The sequence below is a fragment of the Phaethon aethereus genome, assembly GCF_964289735.1.
Source record: "Phaethon aethereus genome assembly, chromosome: 3".
In the NCBI taxonomy this organism is placed as follows: domain Eukaryota; kingdom Metazoa; phylum Chordata; class Aves; order Phaethontiformes; family Phaethontidae; genus Phaethon; species Phaethon aethereus.
The window spans coordinates 14,366,893-14,387,600 of record NC_138576.1 but is presented as its reverse complement, the minus strand read 5'-3'; the positions used below and the strand labels follow the sequence as shown (position 1 = coordinate 14,387,600).

At 38.5% G+C, this 20,708-nt stretch overlaps 1 protein-coding gene across 1 annotated transcript in view; it reads right to left on the bottom strand.

Annotated features, from left to right (window-relative positions):
• The window catches only part of NBAS (NBAS subunit of NRZ tethering complex), a gene marked incomplete at both ends in the record, with an annotated part of 185,312 nt that overhangs the window by 8,198 nt on the left and 156,406 nt on the right, over positions 1-20,708 (bottom strand). The window contains 3 exons of the mRNA XM_081997756.1: positions 3,904-4,032; positions 9,948-10,092; positions 19,872-20,011. Of these exons, the coding sequence (XP_081853882.1) occupies positions 3,904-4,032; positions 9,948-10,092; positions 19,872-20,011 (414 nt within the window). The remainder of the gene's footprint in view (positions 1-3,903; positions 4,033-9,947; positions 10,093-19,871; positions 20,012-20,708) is intronic.

Here is a 20,708-nt window from a genome sequence, read left to right as displayed (position 1 = left end):
AGTAAACTAATTATTAAAATTACTCATACACCACGCAACACAGTGAAATAGTTATTTCTGTTCTCCAAAATAGACAAGTGGCCACTTACAAAAAGATACAAAATAAAACGAGAGGTCTGCAATTTCTAAAAAGCTTACACAAAATCTTGGTTGTTTTATTACAGGCAAAAGCTATACAATTCCTAGTATCAGCACTTCAGCATCATCCTTAACTGTAAACATCCCCAAAGCTGTCAGCAACATACAACAAATGGCTAATTAATACGTCGTATCAGCAAACAAGTGCTGTATTTTTCTCACAGCCATGATTGTGAGCTGTGTTAGCACTATGTCAGGGAATCAACAGCTATGATTTCCCTTTGCCAAATGTTATTTGTCCTTTTCCTGTTTAATGTAATGTTTCTCCTGTAAGCAGAAATGGGCTTCCTATGAAAAATTCATTCTACAAAAAGCATTAACAGTCCCAATACTGTTTTTAAAAAGCAAAAAGTAGGCATACGAAATTATACTGAATAAACAACATTGACACAGCTAAGCAATATATGTACTCGGTACAACAGCAACTAATGTAATCATGAGAGATGCATATAAAACAAGGAGTAAGAGATACTTTCTAAACAATATGAGAACAGCTTTTAAATTTAGCAAGGCACTCTTCTGTGATAGTTGCTTTTCTAACATTGGCAGTGGAATGTCGCATTCAAGATACTGGAGAAACTCTATGCCTGATACAATGAAGTAAATAGTTAAATTGTCATTGATTTAAGATGAAACATTAGACCAAAGCGAAATGCTTTGAAAATTCTAGGTTATGCAGCACTCTTAAAGAACTATGTGCTCAAATGAATGTTGAATTTAGAAGGAAAAATTAGAAACAACTTACCAAGCTGCCTCCTGCCTAAGAAGGCCAAAAAGAACGTTATTTTAGGCACGCACAGGTGTACAAAGTGCTTTATATTAGTACAAAGATAATATGGTTCCTGGCCCTAAAACTTCAATATAATGTAATCAACCTAGAGTGTAGAAAATTGGAAGCTGTAACGCACTAGAAAGAAAAGGCCAGTTAAGAGAGCAATACAATTAGCAGCCACTCAGAAAGTGCTACTGCACAGCATTGTGCTTTAAAAATAATTAAATAAAATATACTCGGACACATATTCCTGCTGGCAAGCTTCAGAGCTAGTCAGTTACAGAGCAGCTTTCAGCTGTTAACAAGAAAGCCAACTGTAAAAGGTTAACAAAAAAACGTATAGATGAGACCGTGCATGCATATATCAGATTCCTGATTGCTTTTCTATGAGATCATCTTGTTACAAAAAAAAAAACACCCTTGCTTTGCAGCCACAAAAACTAAAATTGCAGGTGGTAAAAGAAAGGTATCAATACATTAAAGAGAGTCTACCATTGTTCTGGTGGTTAATATTTATAAAACTACATTTTGTGGAAAATGCAGAAAATTTGTGGTGTATTTCTATACGGAAAAGGGTATAGGAACACCTTCACAAAAACCTGTGGTTCTTTGCTTAGAATGCCAAACTCAACTAGGAAATACTTCAAATTCATCCAGGCAGATGCGCATTACGTATCATATGCCCTGCCACCTTCCATGTAACCTTTTTCAATGTTCATAGAGAACAGGTTAAAAAAGCTGGAGCCTTACCCATTTAGGCAAAAAAGTCCTTTTGAAGCAAAATTAGCAACATCAGAGATGCAGCCTAAGCTACCAGGTCTACTGCTGACTGGTCGGTCTGTTCTGGAGTCCTCCTGAAGGGGAAGGAGAGAAATCCTTTCTCAAGCTATCCAACGGATGCAAAAAGAGAAAGCTTCTGGAATACAACGTGCAGTGTAAAAAGGAAAGACACAGCACATGAGGAAGAATAAGTGAGGAGGAGAGACTTAAGGGAGAAACCCGGGAAGAACAGGATACACATCTTTCCTGTGGAACAACGGATGGTGGGAAAGTAGGGGACAGGATTGCACCGTCTGTTGCAACCGAGGCATCTGAAGAATTTGTTGCAATTACTGTACCTAGAGCAGAGGGCCTTCCCTAGAAGGCTCCTGCAGAAACGGGGGAATGTTTGCCTACTTCGTGTGCCTCAGAAGAAAGTTGTAATTTCAATTTGAATTCCTACAAATCACGTTTTTAAAGCTTCTGTGTTCTGTGGATGCTTATTTTAAAAAGATATACACAGTTCCGTTTCTGTTTGCATAGGGGCAGTTTCATTGTGAAGTAGCGTATGTTTTCAGTGTTGGGCCCCTCACTACAAGAAGGGTGTTGAGGTGCTGGAGCGTGTCCAGAGAAGGGCAACAAAGCTGGTGAGAGGTCTGGAGCACAAGTCTTATGAGGAGCGGCTGAGGGAACTAGGGTTGTTCAGTCTGGAGAAGAGGAGGCTGAGGGGAGACCTTCTCGCTCTCTACAACTACCTGAAAGGGGGTTGTGGCGATGAGGGTGTTGGTCTCTTCTCCCAAGTAACTAGTGATAGGACAAGAGGAAATGGCCTCATGTTGCGCCAGGGGAGGTTTAGATTGGATATTAGGAAAAATTTCTTCACTGAGAGGGTGGTCAGGCATTGGAACATGCTGCCCAGGAAGGTGGTGGAGTAACCATCTCTGGCAGTGTTCAAAAAACATGTGGATGTGGCACTTCAAGACATGGTTTAAGGATCATGGTGGCGCTGGATTAATGGTTGGACTTGATGATCTTGAAGGTCCTTTCCAACCTAGTGATTCTGTGATTCTGTGAAATCTACACTCAAGATGTAGACATTCATGCGGTATCTCTGATGACTAGCTCTCCCCTTTAAAGTGTGATGATCAACACTTTTCCCTGCTAAAGACATGCATATTCATCTATTTCCAACCTAGTGATTCTGTGATTCACCATCAATTATTATTTTATACTGTAATACACAACCAAGAGCTCCGTAAGTTATGGTGCAGAATTTGGAAATATTAGAGATGTGGTTTTCCTACCTAAATATTATAGTTCTGGAAATGTGCAATGCAGTTAATTCAGTCAGACAGGAAAGCCATTCCCTTTCATATAAAGGTTTGCAACAATATCTCGCTTCTCTTTTGTGGTAGAGTGCTAGATCGTAGACCATAGCTAACACAAAATCCAAGCAAGTCAGCTTGTACATGCACAAATTCAATTAAGAGCTTGAAAAAGTCTTATATCCAGCTGAGTTTTCAGAAGAAAAGGTAAAAGATAGTATAATGTTTTCATCTAGGAGACTAGCTTTCATCTTTTTAGGTGCTCCTTCTTAACTGAAAAGCAAATACATGGGGGGGGGGGGAGCGGGGAGGGAAGTCATGTAATTTTATATAACAATTGAAAAAGATACAGTAATGTCTTTCAGTCCTTGCCCATAGAAAAGACGACAGTATTTAGTTGTTTTTTTCCTCCAGAAACTTTGCTGCAGTATCAAATAAAACCTATCTAGAGTTCCATGAAAGTCTCCAAACATACCATCTCACATTTTAACCTTTCTACAACAAAACCAATAGTGCAACAGCTCTCCATGTGTATATGAACAGACTGCCAAGTTTGTCAGAACCAAGATAACTCATCTGACGTACTATTATCACTTAAAAAAACCCTGAAGTGCTAGAATACGAACAGAGAGATAACAATCTATTTTATATAACAGAATAGTTTCTGTTCCATCACGTTGACTTAAAATAGCATACTAGATAATTTAATGAAAGTGCTATGAGTTTTAATCACCTTAAGTATATATAAAAGATCTTACTAGCCCTGTGTTATTGCTCACTGTGGACACAGTAACTGTGGAAAATCTTAATAATGATAAAGGTCTCAATAGTCTCTGCTTACTATATGAAAATAAAAGAGCTAACTTACTACCTCAAACTCTGAAAGGTAGTGAATTCAACTGCTCATACCTTAGCAACAGCTGTTATCTGCTCCAGTGCCATAGTGTGAAGGTCTTGATCTTTGCTTTCTACCAACAGTTTCAGGGATGGCAGAAGGAGAGACTGGTTAAGTAGCAGCAAACATAATTCTTTTATACACTGAAAATAAAAGTAAAATAATTTGGTGAGATCTCTGGAGATAAACACATCATCATTCACACTAAAATTTATGAAAATTCTACGTCAAATGCAAAATGAAAACCAAAGTTTTAAAACAAATTAACTCCCTGTTGGAAATAACTCTTTGGAAACTTGAAAGGACAAATTTTTTAAAAAATGTGGCATATAGGGTTGTAAGTGCAACATTTGTTATATTAAGACAAGGCAGGTACTGAATCACCATTACAAACCACAGTTTTACTGAAAGAACAACAGAGCAATCACAGCTCTCTGTGGGACTAATATATTTGTGCTTACTGAAATACTGCAAAGCACAGAAGAAACTTAACAGACACCTGTGACACACTGTAACTCAATTGTGAAATCATGAAAGTGGAACAAAATAAAGAGGAAATAACAGTACATACCAGAGTTCAACGTCATAAAGCTCTGTTGCAAAATCTTTTCAAATTTTATCCAATGTCTAATACACAATTAAAGCTCAGCAAATTAACTTTCCCTCATTCATCTAATTTCTCATATTTTATAATATAGCACAAATTTAGCATCATAAATCTTCTGCAAGAAGAAACTGGCCAGAGAAGTATCTTTAAAACATACAAACAACAAACCTACTGTACATTTCCAAATCTTTACCATGGCCTTTAGTTAAAAAAAAAAACAAAACCCCCCCCCCAAAAAACCCAACAAAAAACAACAACAACAACAAGAATCTCCTACATGTAACTTGTGGTTTTGTTTTTCCTCAACACTGCAGTGATTTCTCCTCTTACCCAGACTTGTTCCTCTAAACTTGTATTCTGTACTGCTACTGATGATGTTTTTGGTGAAGGATATTATATAGGACCAAGGAATAAGAAGATTAAATAAATACATTAAGCTTCGTCTGATCAGTCATATGCTTATTAAACTTCTGATAATTTCATATTCCACTGTATTTATTTCGAGCTGTATGCCTGCCATACCAGCAAACTTACTGAATGCAAAGCTAGAGATTCACACTACCTGTCTCCTTTTCTTGAAAAGGTGTATTCACAGCAATAAATGCAGCTTATGTTCAGAAAAATAAATTCAAGAGTCATAAAAGATACATAACGTGAACAAAAAGGCAATTTTACCATGTCTGCTTTTTCTGTCTGAAAGCCGCTCAAAACTAAATGGAGAAGCAGTGCCGTAAGAAATAACCCATAACTAAAAAAAGGCTCTCTCAAAGAACCTCAAAACATATTTTGGGGTTGTGAGAGGAAGAAAAGGGAACTAAGCAAATTGTAAAATGTAACTAGTTATGGTACATTTTCAAAGCAACAGGGCAGGGAGAGAAAAGATGCAGATGTTGAATCAGAGCTTGCTGTCTCAATGAGCCGCTTTAAAATAAAGAAAAATATTATCTCTCAGCAAGCAAATGCAGTAATAGAGATATTAACAGTGCTATTTTCAAAGCCGTAACATTTATCTCAGATGATATGCCAGCATTTTGTTTTCTTCTTGGATGCTTCACAGTTCTACTCTAGTACTGGTTACACGTTCTAATGGGATATGTTCTAACACAATCTGCTTTGCTCATCACGGAGGGGGCCTCCACATAAGGGCCTCCACATAAGAAAACACATGCTTAGCTATACAGTTAACTTGTGTTTATCTTACACTAGCAGATTTTGAAGCCAAATTTCATTACATTTCAGGCAGGTACCAGTCAGATAGCTTGATTAACTTTGTGCCTGATTCATCTCTCTTGAAGGAGAAGTATACATTCCAACAATCAGTTTTACTTACTGTGAAAATATGCCTTATGATAAAAACTGAAATGGAGTTAGTTCTTGCTACGCCTTTGTAAATCAAGAGAGAGTTTTATTAGCTTCTGCTCCAGCTAAAAACATGTGCAGAATAAAATCAATCACCTCTCGATTGCTGCTAAGCTAATACGCTGTAATCCTTCAGTGTTCTACTTCAAGGTATTTTCACCGTGCACTGATTTTTGCGGGTTGTTTCTTTGGCCTCTCGTTTTTCAGTGTCCTCTTAAAATGCAGCTATACTATCATGATGTTTTATTTTAATGCCAGTCTCACTAGTGGTTTATGGAGAAAGGTACTTCTTACACACACTTCTTCACTTGATATCTCTTATAAAGATTGCACTGCCTCTGTTTTCCTGGTACGCTTATGATACAACATGAGTAATAACACACTGATACAAAAAAGTCAGTAACATAAAGCCAAGAAAAGCAAAGTGCTAAATAATCCTTTTTGCTTGAATTCTTACTACAAGATCTCAGGCAAATAAACAATTAACAGTTGGCAATGATAATGGCTGAGACTTCAATATTGAAAACTCAGGCTAAAATTTAAAAAGAAATTATGTTTCCGGGGCTGAAAAAAGTCATACCAAAACACCTGAAGAAATAATAAATCAAGTTAAGGCATCATCCTCGATAACAAGAAAGGTTAAAGAAGACTGGAAAAGAGAAATACAGTCTGTCTTTCATACTAGGAAGAAAGCAGCCACGCAAGGGGAAGAGTATTACGGACCTATCAGACACTCCCAGTCCATGACAACCATGAAAACTTACAATGGAAAACCAAACAAAAACATCGTACAGAAATAAGTTCCTAAAGGCCCCTGCAACAGCTTCTGTAGTTAAGAATACGGCCATCACCATAGCATATTTTAAGTTTAGCAACATTTCAAAAACGTGACATGAAACATTGTCCTCTGCACCAGGGAAATAAGGTGCAGGATAGCGTGGTCCAACTTGCAAACCCTTGGAGTGGCCTCCACCCCTTTTTCCATAGGCCAATCTGCCAAGCTCAGACTGTCCAAACAGGACCAAAATCTCCTCGTACGTCTGGACAGCAGCTGGAAATCCAACCCTAAGCAGCAATCCACCACTTCGCAGCGCTGCTCAGAGCACCACAAGTGGCTTCCTTCTCTGCAAGAAGCACCCGAAAGCATTCGCGCCTCTGCCCGTGGCGAGTGGCTGCGCTTTGGAGGGGGTACGACGTTACCCGTGAGACCGGCAAGCGGAGCCCTAAAGCAAAATCTGGATTACCATGATTTAGCTGAAACTTTTGTGAGATAACTTTTGTCTTCTATCTAGTTATGCAGCTGTCAATGGTTCACTGTAACACCAGCGAGGCATATGAAACGGATCTCACCGCAGTCTGTTCTGGGCCCAGTATTAGTATTTTCATGGATGGCTTGAAGGGCTGGATAATGAGTTCAAACAGTATTGCGTCTGGAGAGGCCGAAAGCAGACTGAAGGGCAACATTTAAATTCAAAATTATCTGAACAAAATGATCAGAGACAACTGTGAATGAAGGAAAACGTACAATGTAAACTCATATATAAAAACCAGGAACAATCAGGCACAAAAATAGAAAGAAGGAGAACTGGCTGCTATATTATTCTAGGAAATAAGCACTTTATGGCCATTGGGACCCCAGGATTACTACAGACAAGAGACTAGATGCATTCTCCCATTTAGGTGTTTATGTTAACGGACACATGACCCACAGGTTGATAGAAAAACATGAGATATTCAGAGGAGTCACACTTTAACACTTACTGGGGGAGGAAGGATTTGCCTCTTTCTAAAGAGATTAATCAGGCAGTGCAGATGTCAAACAGTCCAAACATATGGGCCTTCCAAGCAAATAAAATAATGCTTGTTTCAACTGAGAGGAATGGAAAAAAAAAATCTATCCACTGTATAATCCAAATTAAAACAAAACAAAAACAAACACACACAGACACAGATACAAAGATTAAAGCTATATGACTCCTCAAAAGACATTAAAAAGAACTTGGCTGTAAAAAAGTAGAAAGACCAGCAGGAGGCGGAATAAAGAAAGAGAGAAACCTTTCCAATTACGTCTAAAGAAACAGTTTTCCTAACTTCTAGACCATCATGACTTGGAAGTTAAATCTTTTTTCCATTACAGTCTTGGGACTTCAGAATGGCAAATGTTATTTATGGCGATAAATTGATCTCTCAGTTTTTAGAATTCCATCATTCTAGGTCTGTCTTCTTAATCAATGTATTTATTGAAATGTGAAGTCATCTAAACAGGTTAATTGTCAGTAATCAGATTTTCATCTTATTCAGCCACGCAATCTCAACTCTCTAATTTGTGCACTTAAGTACCGCTGCCGTGCATACAATTAAGTGCCTTAAATTCATCCATGCCATTCCCCCTCTTCCCAAGTAGAGACTTAAAGCAATACAGCCTGTGTTTGTAGGTAACTGATACAATTACACATTTTGGTGCAACTCCTGCTGCTGTACAGCATTCTAGTAATAAAAAAAGTATTTTACATTGGTAAAGCTCTTTTATGCTTGAAGACCACAGTATCCTCATGTTGTACCTGTATATTCACACCTATACAGAGGGCTCTTCCCACATTCTGTACCACTAAAAAACGCAGGCACCTCCAACCAAAGCTGCCAACCAGTATCAAAACTGTGTATAAATAAGGGCTTCTTATGGAATTCAAGAAAAAGTTTACCCAGGTAAGAGAACTGAGTAAACCATGACCCATTCTTGAGCAGAACCCTTGGTCAACTGACTGCTGTATGACAGGGACCCTTGGTGGGATCTGCCTTCCTGGTTCACTGAGGCGAGTTAGAAAATCCTACTTTGACAAACTTTGATTACTCCTGTGCATGAGTAAGATCATGAGTTTACAAGCTATGATTCAATGCCTTGTAAAGAAAAGCTGCATGTACTTAAACCAGTCCTGGGGATAGGGAGACCTAACATCCACCAAACTTTTTGGTGGAATAAATGAATTAATAACTGTATTTATCATTTCAGCTTACTGATACCTTCTGGAATAATGTTTTACATAGATTTTGAACTTGACTCAAATCAATCTGACTATTTAAAAAAAAAAACAACCACAACACACTCCACCTGTCTGTATTTTAAATAGAACACGCTGTTTCTATTCTGCTACTCGTCTTAATATAATCTTTTTTTTTTAAACAGACTGTGATTGCATGAAGATGATTATAAGGGAGTAATCAGCTTACTAAAATATGCACATGACTACTGTAAAGTTATGTGAACTTTATTAAGCATTTCGCAAATCTGTCTTCATTGGTATACAATGTTTACATACAAAACACTTCAATAATTTTATACTTAAGAGATGCTTGTATTGAAGTATGCATACATAGTGCAGGAAGACAGAACACCATGATTATTACAAAGCAATTACTCGTACATTGGATTTTTTTCATCACCAACATATTTTTCAAGGATTCCTAACTAAATCTTCATGCATTCATTAGTGAGAAAATTACTGATTATTTAATTAACAGCTTTTGCCACACTAACGACAATAACAATGCACTATTAAAGACTTTCTGTAAAAACTTTAAACAATAACTTACATTGGAACACACCTCTAAAGGTCAGCTAATCCAACTAGCCCCTACTCAAACCAAGTCCAACAGGATCAAATTGCCCACCACGTGATCCAGTTAAGTTCTGAATATCTCCAATGATGGAAACTCCATGTCTCCTCTAGGCATCCACCTACTCTAATGTTTCACCAGTTTAGTGCTGAAAAAGGTTTTCCTTGTATGTAATGAGAGTTGTGTCTATTGCCTTGTGTCCTATCACTGAGCATGTCAGAGAAGAGCCTGGCTCCATCTCCTCTGCAGGTTTCCTCATCCACAAATTTAAAGACAGCAATATGATCTCCCTCAGCCATCTCTTCTTAAGACAGAATGAACCCAATGAATTCTCTCAGTATCTCTGCAGTTACTGTGCTCCAGCCCCCTACCAATCTTGTTAGCTCTCCATCAGACTTGATCCAGTATAGCAACAACTTTCTTGTAGTTGGGACCCCAAAAAGACTCATATCCATGATGCCCAAAGTTAAAACTTACCTTGACAGGGAGCATGTGCTTTGTCTCATATAAAGAACGGCAGATTTTCAGAATTTCATTTCCTGTGTTCTCCTTTTCCTCAGCCGGGCATCTCTGTAGCATAACAGTCCCCAGTTTCACCCAGGGATTATCATCTATGCATGGTCTGCCCAGAAAAAAACAGAGATTTATATAGAATATGAATATGCACACACACCCCCATTTTCTGTAGGTGTTTCCTTCATGAAGTACAATCTCATAAAAGAGAGAGTAAAATTTCTGAGACAAGTTACTACCCTGATGCCATCATTCTTTCAATGCATTCTTTCAAAGCTTAAAAGTATTTTGAATTATGACATGCTGTCATAATCCCTGAGGAATCGTGCACCAGATAAAGACTGATCAAACTGGAATAGGCTAGGAACAGCTTCTCCTGGCTTTATACCAGCTAATTTCCCAAGCAGAATGGTATCGAAGGAGGGATGACAGGAATCCAACATTCTTAATTCCGTTTGCTTTGATCACATTCTAACAGCATCTGTCTCTCAAGTATCTGTCTCCTGCTTCTGAGTGGATAAAATATTTCCAAGTTTCACATTTGAATTTTCAAGTACAAAAATAAACTGTTTTAATAGCCCATCCAAACAGGGCAGGAGACTGAAAGTACATGCATCTGTACTCGTCCATGAGCAGATATGTATGTAGATACATTTACATATTTAAAATGTTCTTCTCATTCTACACAGAACTTCATGCCATGTCACCATTAGACAGTCAGACTTAAACAGACGGCAGACAGTAGATACAAGCAAATTTTATCACGCATGATGGCAAAGGCAATGTTTACTATGAAGTTTTGTTGCTGGAACACTTCTTTGGCCTATGGCTGCTATTTGAGAGATCATGGAGATGAGTGGCTATTTTGGTTAGGGATAGGTGTACTTGCTAGGACTGGATATGCTGAGAGAAATGGGCAGCAGACCACAGCTTTAAAATGATAGCATGAAGTGTAACACTGGAACGCATCCACGCTGACATTTTCCTAATGTGAATTAAGTTAATGCATTTTAATTCCTATCTACAATGGGTGAAAATCATGCACAATGACAGCTTAGATCATGATCATATTAAGCCACAGTAACGCAACCACTATGTTCATCTGTGCCTAAACTTAGGAAGGCATAAAAGGTGGGTTAAAAAAAAAAAAAAAAAAAAATCACAGAATCACTATGGTTGGAAAAGACCTTTAAGATCATCAGGTCCAACCACCAGCCCAACACCACCATACCAAATCATCCCAATAATCGCTTTGGCCATTAATTAGCATCCCAAAGACATGGGAAACTTTTCATCTTAGCTTGAAGGAAAAAAAGAAAAAAAAAAAACCACACCCCACACAGCAAGACCAAATCTGGCAAACTGGTCTTACAATTCAGTGTAAATTCAGATACTCATCCAGCACATGTGGGATGGAGTAGTAAAGTGCTGTCAAATGCTGCTTTTCAAAGATACTATTCAGCAGCAGTTGTTGAAACTAACACATTGATAATTGTGTAAATGGAGGCCATTAAGAGACTCTGCTGGATTGACATATATCAAGGAATAGGTCTGACAACTCTGGAGAAGACAACCACCAAGATCTACTATTTCATGTATAAAAGCTCTCTCTTGCTCACCTTCCAAAGTATATTCTATAGACAAATAAAACCAGATCCACATGAAGCTGACATTATATCCTAACATCAAAACCAGACAGAGATGCTAGGAGTGGGTAACTTTGAATGCAAACTAAACAGAAGCCATTATCTTTATTCCTTCTGACAACTTAATTGAGCTCTTCCATCAGTCACAGTCGCTGAGCACAGAGCTGCCATAAGTCTGGCTGGGAACAGCGGCGCTCCTCCTCTCCTCTCCTCCCAACCTGATGGGTCAAACTCAAAGATGCCAGCTTATTTAACAAGCAGAACATGATGCATTTAATCTACGAACCCCCAGTAAGGTTAGGAAAAGGAAAAAAACCCTGCAACTCCATCTTTGCCACTGGTTAATTTGATAGTTCCTGCTATGTGATCCATCTCTTGCTTAGAGGCACGGAGAGTCACAATGAATTTCCATTTTTATAGCTCCTGCCTCCAGAGTACATTAAGAAAACTTAGAATTTCCCATTAGAAAAAGAGAACAAAAATCACACTGCAAAGCACAGAAGTTAGAAATAACTAGAAAGATGCAAGGCCACAAGGCTTGCCATGTGCAGATTTATTTAAGTAAAGTATCAGATATATATTTTACATATATAAAGCTTATCTCATCACAAGTCCTTATAATTATTTCAAAAACTCAACAGGAGATACTGAGCATCATTTCTTTGCTGAGAACCAAAAGAGGAAAGTTCTGTATTAAGTAGAAACAAGAAAGGAAACTAAGCTATTGAGCCCCTAAAAGCTGTTCTTTTTGATTTCCAAAACACTTTATCAATATCTAAAATAAATATAAAAAATGCCTTTTGAATGTAGACAGCAAGTTCCAAAGGACTGCAGAGCTTCAGGTATTGTCAATAATTTTTTTAAAAAACATCTTTATGAAATGCTTAAAATGACATCTGAATATGAGACACCTGGACAGAAAAGCATGCATGCATAACAAGGGTGTGAAAACAAAGTTTTAAAAAGTACGTGGTTTTGAGTGCTGACTGAAACAACCAAGCTAGGTCTCTGTTTCCTAACAGTCAACATGGCATATTATGATATGAAGACCATCATTTGCAGGTAAGTAACGAACATTATCCTAGCTAGAGTGTTTTAAAATACAAGAATTCAAAAAAACACATTAAAAAGCACAGACTTATCATTAACACAGAGGTCACAAAAGTTCTTTAAAAAAAACCAAAAGGCTACTAAAAAACCCCTGAACTTCAGTTCTTTTACTTCTCCTTCTTTTTGACCCTTTGTAGAATGTAAATTTTATTTTCTAGCTTTACATTCAATTACAAGTATTAGATATTTACTGTCAGCTTGAAAATCAAAATTCTAAGTATGCAGATGACTTGGATTTGAATGCCCCGGTTCCTGCACATATCATTACATTGGCAGTAAACAATCAGTTAGCAAGAATGGCACTTTTCTGAAGCAGGGCAGGAACAAATAAGTAAAGATTAAACAAAAATCTTAATACATATGACTAAACAATTGGATTAAGTCCTCACAGTTTTCATCTTTGCTCAAGAATTTCTTAATATAATTTTCTTTAAAATGAGATTGTTGAAAACCTCACTGACAAAACAGTTGTTCTTCCTTACTCCAACCTAGCCATCAAGGTCGTTTTTTCAGAAACACTACTTCAGGAACATATATATAAAAAACCCCTGGCTTGGCAAGCATAACTGAATGCTGTTGACATGGAAGTATGCAACAGAGGAAGAAGAGGGAAAAATGAGGAATGCAAGAAACGAAGACCCCAGAGCAGAGCATGCTTGCAGCAGCCTTCAAACATGTGGAGATCATAGAATTGTTGGGTTGGAAGGGACCTTTAAAGGTCATCTAGTCCAACCCCGCTGCAGTGAGCAGGGACATCTTCAACTAGATCAGGTTGCTCAGAGCCCCGTCCAACCTGACCTGGGATGTTTCCAGGGATGGGGCATCTACTGCCTCTCTGGGAAACCTGTGCCAGTGTTCCACCACCCTCAGTGGGAAAAATTTCTTCCTTAGATCTAGTTGAAATCTGCCCTTTTCGTTCAAAACCATTACCCCTTGCCCTATGTCAACAGGCCCTGCTAAAAAGTCTTTCCCCATCTTTCTTAGAAGCCCTCTTTAAGGGCTGCAATAAGGTCTCCCCCGAGCCTTCTCTTCTCCAGGCTGAACAACCCCAACTCTCTCAGCCTGTCCTCACAGCAGAGCTGTTCCATCCCTCTGATCATTGTTGTGTTCCTCCTCTGGACCCTTTCAAACAGATGGTGTATGATAGTGACTGTCAATGACAATGGGGAGAGAGAGGAGAGAAGGTTCAGATAAAGAAGGTGGAAAGTATCAAAGATTTTTTTTAATTGCTGTTGGGCCTTAGAGCACAATCTCTGCTTCCTGGGCTGGCATGAATAATTCCAGAATTTCCAAAGCAAAATAATTCAAATTAATAATATTCAAAACAATTAAAAGAAACGTAAACTACTCCCAGCACGTTATAACAAGAGGCAGTTGGAAAAAATCTAACTAGCTACTTGACAAGCGTTTATGAAATTAATCCTGTCTCGTACCAGGGAATAATAAGGAGAGCTGTAACTGACTTTTTAACACCAATCATACTTGAGGTGGTGGGATTGAGGGTGGAATGAGGACAGAACTTCATTTTCTGAGCGCTATTAGATGTTAAGACAGATGTTTTGAGTTCAATGAAATTAATTTTAATGACAGCACACTGATTACAAAAGTAAAAATTCAATTTCAGAACATTTCTGCACACCAAATTTTTTATTTCTGTAGATAAAAGTAAAAAATACACATTTTAGTTTTATAACTAAAATTTTATTAGTTTCATAAAACTATATGGCCTAGATTTAAATTTAGGTTAAGTCCTTATAACAAGTACTTGACGTTTGTCCTTTAGAATTGTTATAAAACCACCATCAACAAAAATCAAAGCATGCCACAAAACATATTTTACTGAGCCAATACAAGTGGAGGAAAAGATATTTTAAAAAAAGGACTGAACCACAATCTTGCTATCTACTGTTAAAATATCATATATGTTTTTTGAAAGCACTAGCAATGAGCTAGAAAGAAGGACTTTCAAGCCACAATGAGTACTCCTGCTGACACAGGATTTATAAAGCACTCAGTCTTTCAAGTATTGTTAAAAACGAAAGTGATAATAAAGGGAAAGCAATGGGAATATAAGCACAGAAAGACCCCAAGGAGTGAAAACTGTCCCCCTTTGATACATTTTTCTATCAGGACAACTCTTAGTAAGAAAAGGAAAACTGAACCATCATTGACTTACTCATTAAGTAAATAAATAAACAAACAAACAAAAACAGAGGCACAACATTCCTACTGACAAAAGAACCAAGAAAAAAAGGAAGGAAGAGGGCAGAAGAATTTAATCTCTGTCACTTCCTTCAAGATGTAGCCTCAATTCTTATCCCCACGCAAAACGCTGCTATGGCAGGGAAGAGAACAAACTAGATGTTTTTTGCCACCCTTCAGGATAGCAGAGAGAACTGAAGAATGAAACAACGGTGGTAACTATGCTCTGCACCCACCCACCTTTAAAAAAAGCCCAAACCCCAAAACAAATTGATTCCTGTACCATCAACAGAATTGCTGGCTCCACTAATTAAATTTGTTTTCATTTTTTGGTTGTCTAGAGTTTCAGGCAAACTCAAGAAAATCTGGCAAATCTGAACTACTTAATTTAGTGCTGAGTTTAGGAAATCTAGTTGGGAGTCTGTACTGTAGATCACATTTGGGAGTCGTAAGAGTCAGAGGTTCTCCATGAAACCAGTGTAAGTGGCTATTACTAGTGAAAGAGAAAGGAGCTATTTTCTCCTGAAGGCTTCCCAGAGTCTCCTGGCAAATTCAAAGCAGTGAAGAAAGTCACTGAAGTTTAGTAATAACAGAAATTATTAAATAAGTAACTAAATAAATAAATCTAATCACGGGATAAAATTTGCAGTTTGTTCTTAGCATAAAGTCTCGAGACATAGAATCATAGAATAGTTTGGGTTGGAAGGGACCTTTAAAGGACATGGGCTGGTCAGCCTCACCTCAGTTCCCAGGAAGATGAAGCAATCCTCTCGGAAGCATTTCCAAGCAAACAAATGACAAGAAGTAAACTGAGAATAGTCAGGATGGACTTAAAAAGGGGAAATCACACCTCACCAACCTGATATGCCCTTCTGTGATGAAATGACTGGCTTTGTGGATGACGGCTGAGCTCATTCAGCAAGGCTTCCGACACTGCCATCCACAATACCCTCATTGACAAACCGATCAAGTATGGGCTAGGTAAGCGGGACAGTGAGGCAGACTGAAAATTAGTTGAACTGCCAAGCTTAAATGGTTGTGATCAGTGGCACAAATTCCAGCTGGACACCAGTGACCACTGGTGAACCCCAGGGGTCTATACTGAGCCCAATACTCTAATATCTTCATTGAGAACCAGGATGACCATCAGACAGAGTGCGCGCTCAGGAAGTTTGCAGATACACAACTGGGAGAGAGCGGCTGATAGACTAGATGGTTGTGCTGCCATTCAGTGGTACCTTAAGAGGCTGGAGGAATGGACAGAGATCAGCCACATGATACTCAAAGGGAAATCCAATGTACACCCCCTACCTGGGAAGAAATAACCATCAGTACAGACTGAGAGTTAATCAGCTGGAAAGGAGGCTGGACAACAAGGTGACCATGAGTAAGCCATGCACCCTTGCAGCAAAGAAGTGCAACAGCATCCTGGGCTGCATCAGGAAGAGTGTCGCCAACAGGTTGAAGGAGGTGATCCTTCCCCTCTACTCAGCACTAGTGAGACATCTGGAGTGCTGGGTCCAGTGCTGGGCTCCCCAGTACAGAAGTGACACATGCATACTGAAGCAAGTCCAGGGAAGTGTGACAAAGATGATGAAGGGATTGCAGTATCTGTCCCACAAGCAGAGGCTGAGATGAGAGAGTTGGGACTAGTTCAGCCTGGAAAAGAGAAGGCTTGGGGGAATTTTATCAATTGTATAAATACCTGCTGGGTAAAGTAAAGACGAGCGTGACTCTTCTCAGTGATGCCCAATGACAGTACAAGAGGCAATAGGCACAAAGAGAAACACAGTATTTTTACTAGAACATAAGAGAAACCTTTTCGTCGTTGTTGTTGCGGAGTCTTCAATCTTGGAGGTATTAAAAGCTCAAGGGAATGGCCTCGAGCAGCCTGCTCTAGCTGACCCTGCTTTGAGCAGGGGGGGTTGCAGTAGATATCTCTAGAGATCTCTTCTGACCGCAACTATTGCTAAATACATGAAAATCACAAAATCACATATAAGGCTGTGAATTAATTTACCCTGTTCTCTTGCCTCTTATATTAGCAAAATTGATTTTTTAATGTCAAAATTGTGACTATGAAAATTCCTAAGAGCTACACTAACTACTTGAGACCCTAAATGAGTTATTACACAGGGATTTAAGTATTTTGTGCAAATTTTCAGACCTCACAGATCTTGCAACTAAGAGGTATCCCACCTCTGAAATTTAATCCACTGTTAGTTGTGACTACAAATCACATTTAATCATTATTCGTTTTCTCTTCTTTACTTTAGGAAGTCAGCCTGAAGAAACAGAATATCAAGTGGGAGATAAAACTAAATTTTTAATCTCCTCTGTTACAGAGCAGTAGACAAGAACTGTCTATATACACAAAGACTTCTCCTTTCACAAAATCACTAGTCTTTCTGTTCAACGCAAGGAAAAATAATTTTCCTAATTGCAGCAATATTTCACTTGACCCTTTGTTTCATAAGTTTAACACTTCATTATTTCTTTTAATGTAAACATTACCTTAAGCAGAGTTTGACAGTTCCCACAAAGTGTGAGACATCCAATTTCCAATTATAATTAAAACAGAAATAAAAAGGAAAGTTGGCATATGAATTTGTGACAGATCACACAAAAGTCCTTGTACTTCTTAATGCACTGAAAAGAAGTTTTGGCTCATAAAACTGTCACAAAGAATTTAGGTTAATGCTCATCTAGAAATTGCAAACAAACTGCCGGCTTGCAGATGAATACCCTTACAAATTACCTTCTAATGGACCAGTTCTCTACAAGTATACAAAAGAGTTACTTTTAAGAAAAAGATAAAGCTTAACTTTCCTGACAAAACAATGCACATGAACACTTTGGGCACGGTCATCCCCAAGTTAAAAGAGAATGTAATCAATAACCCAAAGTAATCCAATGGAAGTATCATTTAATGTCTCTAACCTAACTACCGTCAGATAAAACATGGCACACTGTACTCGCTAGCTAAAAATTTATTAATATTATTGCTCTTCTTGAAAGACATGTCACTTTTGACTCATGATAAGATGATATGAATCCTTATATCACAGAACTAATCATCAGTTATAGAACAGAATAGCTAAAATTTTTACCTTTTAAATGTGTTCAGAAAGTCACAGACCAAAAACAAAGAAATGGTAAAAAATAATGTAGTCAAGATGTTCCAAATTAACACTTTCAATAAATACCCATTCTGATGGGTGCAGTGCTGAAGTTTTAAATAATTATTTTCATTTTAAATTGCTGGGCTAGGATATGCCTGCCGTAGTATGTACTCTTTTCTTTTTGATACTTTTTTCAGAGACAGAATAACAGGTAGCAGACTTAGAAAAGAGAAGCACTTTGCTTGGTACCATTACCCTCACAGACCTCCTGCAGACTGCCTGCCACAGCCATCTGAACATTAACTTTCAAAGGTTTTGATACAGCTTCCCACAGCCTCCTCCTAGAGAAACCAGATGCGTTATGGTCTAGACAAGTGGTCTGTGTGTTGGGTAGGGAACTGGCTGACACCAAAGGGTGGTGGTAAATAGCTCTTTCGAACTGGCAACCTGTCACAAGCAGGGACCCCCAAGGATCGATATTGGGCCCAACACTGTTTAATAGCTTCTTAAGTGATCTGGAATATGGGATCAAGTGTACCCTGATGGAGTCTTCTGATGATACCAAACTGAGTGGGGAAGTGGACACTTCAGAAAGGAGAGCCACCAGGCAGGAAGACCTGGATAGGCTGGAAGAGTGGGCTGTATAAGAACCTTATGAAGTTCAACAAAGACAAGCGTAAGGTCTTGCACCTGGGAAAACATAATCCAGGAGTGCAGCACAGGCTGGGATCTACCCTGCTGGGGACCAGCTATTTGGAAAGGGTCCTGGCAGGTCCTGCTGGACAACAAGCTCAATATGAGTGAACAGCGTGCTGCTGCGGCAAAGAAAGCCAACAGGATGCTGGTGGCATCAAAAAGAGCATCACCAACGGAGATGATAAAGTCATTACCCCACTCTTCTCAGAGCTTGTCAGGCCACACCTGGAATACTGTGTTCAGTTTTGATCCCTGCTATGCAGAAAAAGCTGTGGACAGGCTGGCGAGGGTCCAGAGAAGGGCCACAAAGATGATCAAAGGACTGGGACATCTGCCATATGAGGAAAGTCTTGAGAGTTCAGCCTTGAGAAAAGAAGGCTTAAGGAAGACTGTATCACCATTTTTGAGTATTTAAAGGGTGGCTACAAAGAAGATGGAGACTCTCTTTTTACAAGGAGTCTCATGGAAAAGATGAGGGGTAATGGGTACAAGTTACTCCTGGGGAGATTCTGACTGGACACAAGAGGACAATTTTTCACAATGAGAACAATCAGCCATTGGAATAATCTTCCCACGGAAGTGGTGGATTCCTCAATGTTGGACACTATTAAGGTTCGGCTGGACAGAGTGCTGGGCCATCTTGTCTAGAAAGTGCTTTTGCCAAGAAAGGTTGGACCAGATGATCACTGAGGTCCCTTCCAACCTGGTTGTCTATTATTCTACAAAAGTTTTTTCTGCGAAGTATAACTTTGAATGGAAAAAACAGTCAGAACTTTCTATTCCTCTTTATGGATCTTGTACATACTGCCAAAAATAAGAGCAAAATACATAACTTTAAGTAGCTAGAAAGCCCTCCTGTGCAACAAGTTCAGGCAATAAAATGGTTTTCTGCCTCTTTCATCATACATTCTACATATGTATATATAGTTTTTACAAGAAACATTGTTTCGATGCTGCTTTAAATAAATCATTTGTTTTTCCTAGTATGACTCTTTCCAAAGGTCATACTCCTCTTAGCCATGTTTGAATTCATTGACTGAAAACTACATGATATTATCTAGCATGAAGACTTAGAACTCTTCTATTACATGACTGACTGAAGAAATGCTTACCCATTGCTCATATCCATCGGTGGCCAAGCTTGAAGGAGTAAAACCAAGTGCTGAAACTCAGACGGACTGTGACTAGACTCTAGAAGTCCCAGGAAGAGGTCATACCTTTTTTCTTCATTTTCAATATCTGTTATCTCTACCTAAACAAACAAACAAAAACCAAAACCAGATTTCTTTTAAGAAATTAAGGATTTAAAAGCAAATGAACAAACTATCTGTGAAGGACATCACTGTTGTAAAACAATGCAGGAACACAGTGAATGTAATTTTCCCAGAAATTAATTTTCTTACCTCTCATTTTCAATCACATGCAAATAAAACAGGAGAGCACGCAGATGATGAGGAATGACTTAGGCATACATTCCTAAAACAATGCAATCCCACACAAGTACATTCATCGAGTAATTCAGAGGATCTTATCTCTGTGTTCTTCAAACAACCAAAAATTCCTTAAATTCCCTTTTCTCGATATATAGATATACACACACATATACACATATTTTTAAAGAATGGGTATCCCTAGTGCTTCCCTAATACATATTACTCTCCCTCACCTATGAAAATTCAGTAATTTTACTTGAATTTACAGCATCTAATCTTTTCTCACACAGGAAAGAGCCTTGAAAGATGATTCTAAATTAATTTACCCAGTGGAGAACGTTGGCTGACAAGTACTGTAATACTTCTCTGTATAGGGGTCTGAATCTAGGAAAACAAAAACCCAGGCCCCATCAGCAAGCCACCAGACAACTCCATCTCAGGAAAAGTGTCCATCTAAGTTTAAACCCTGCAGCTTCTGCCGGGACTTGAATTCACTTCAGTTGATGACAGGTTCTT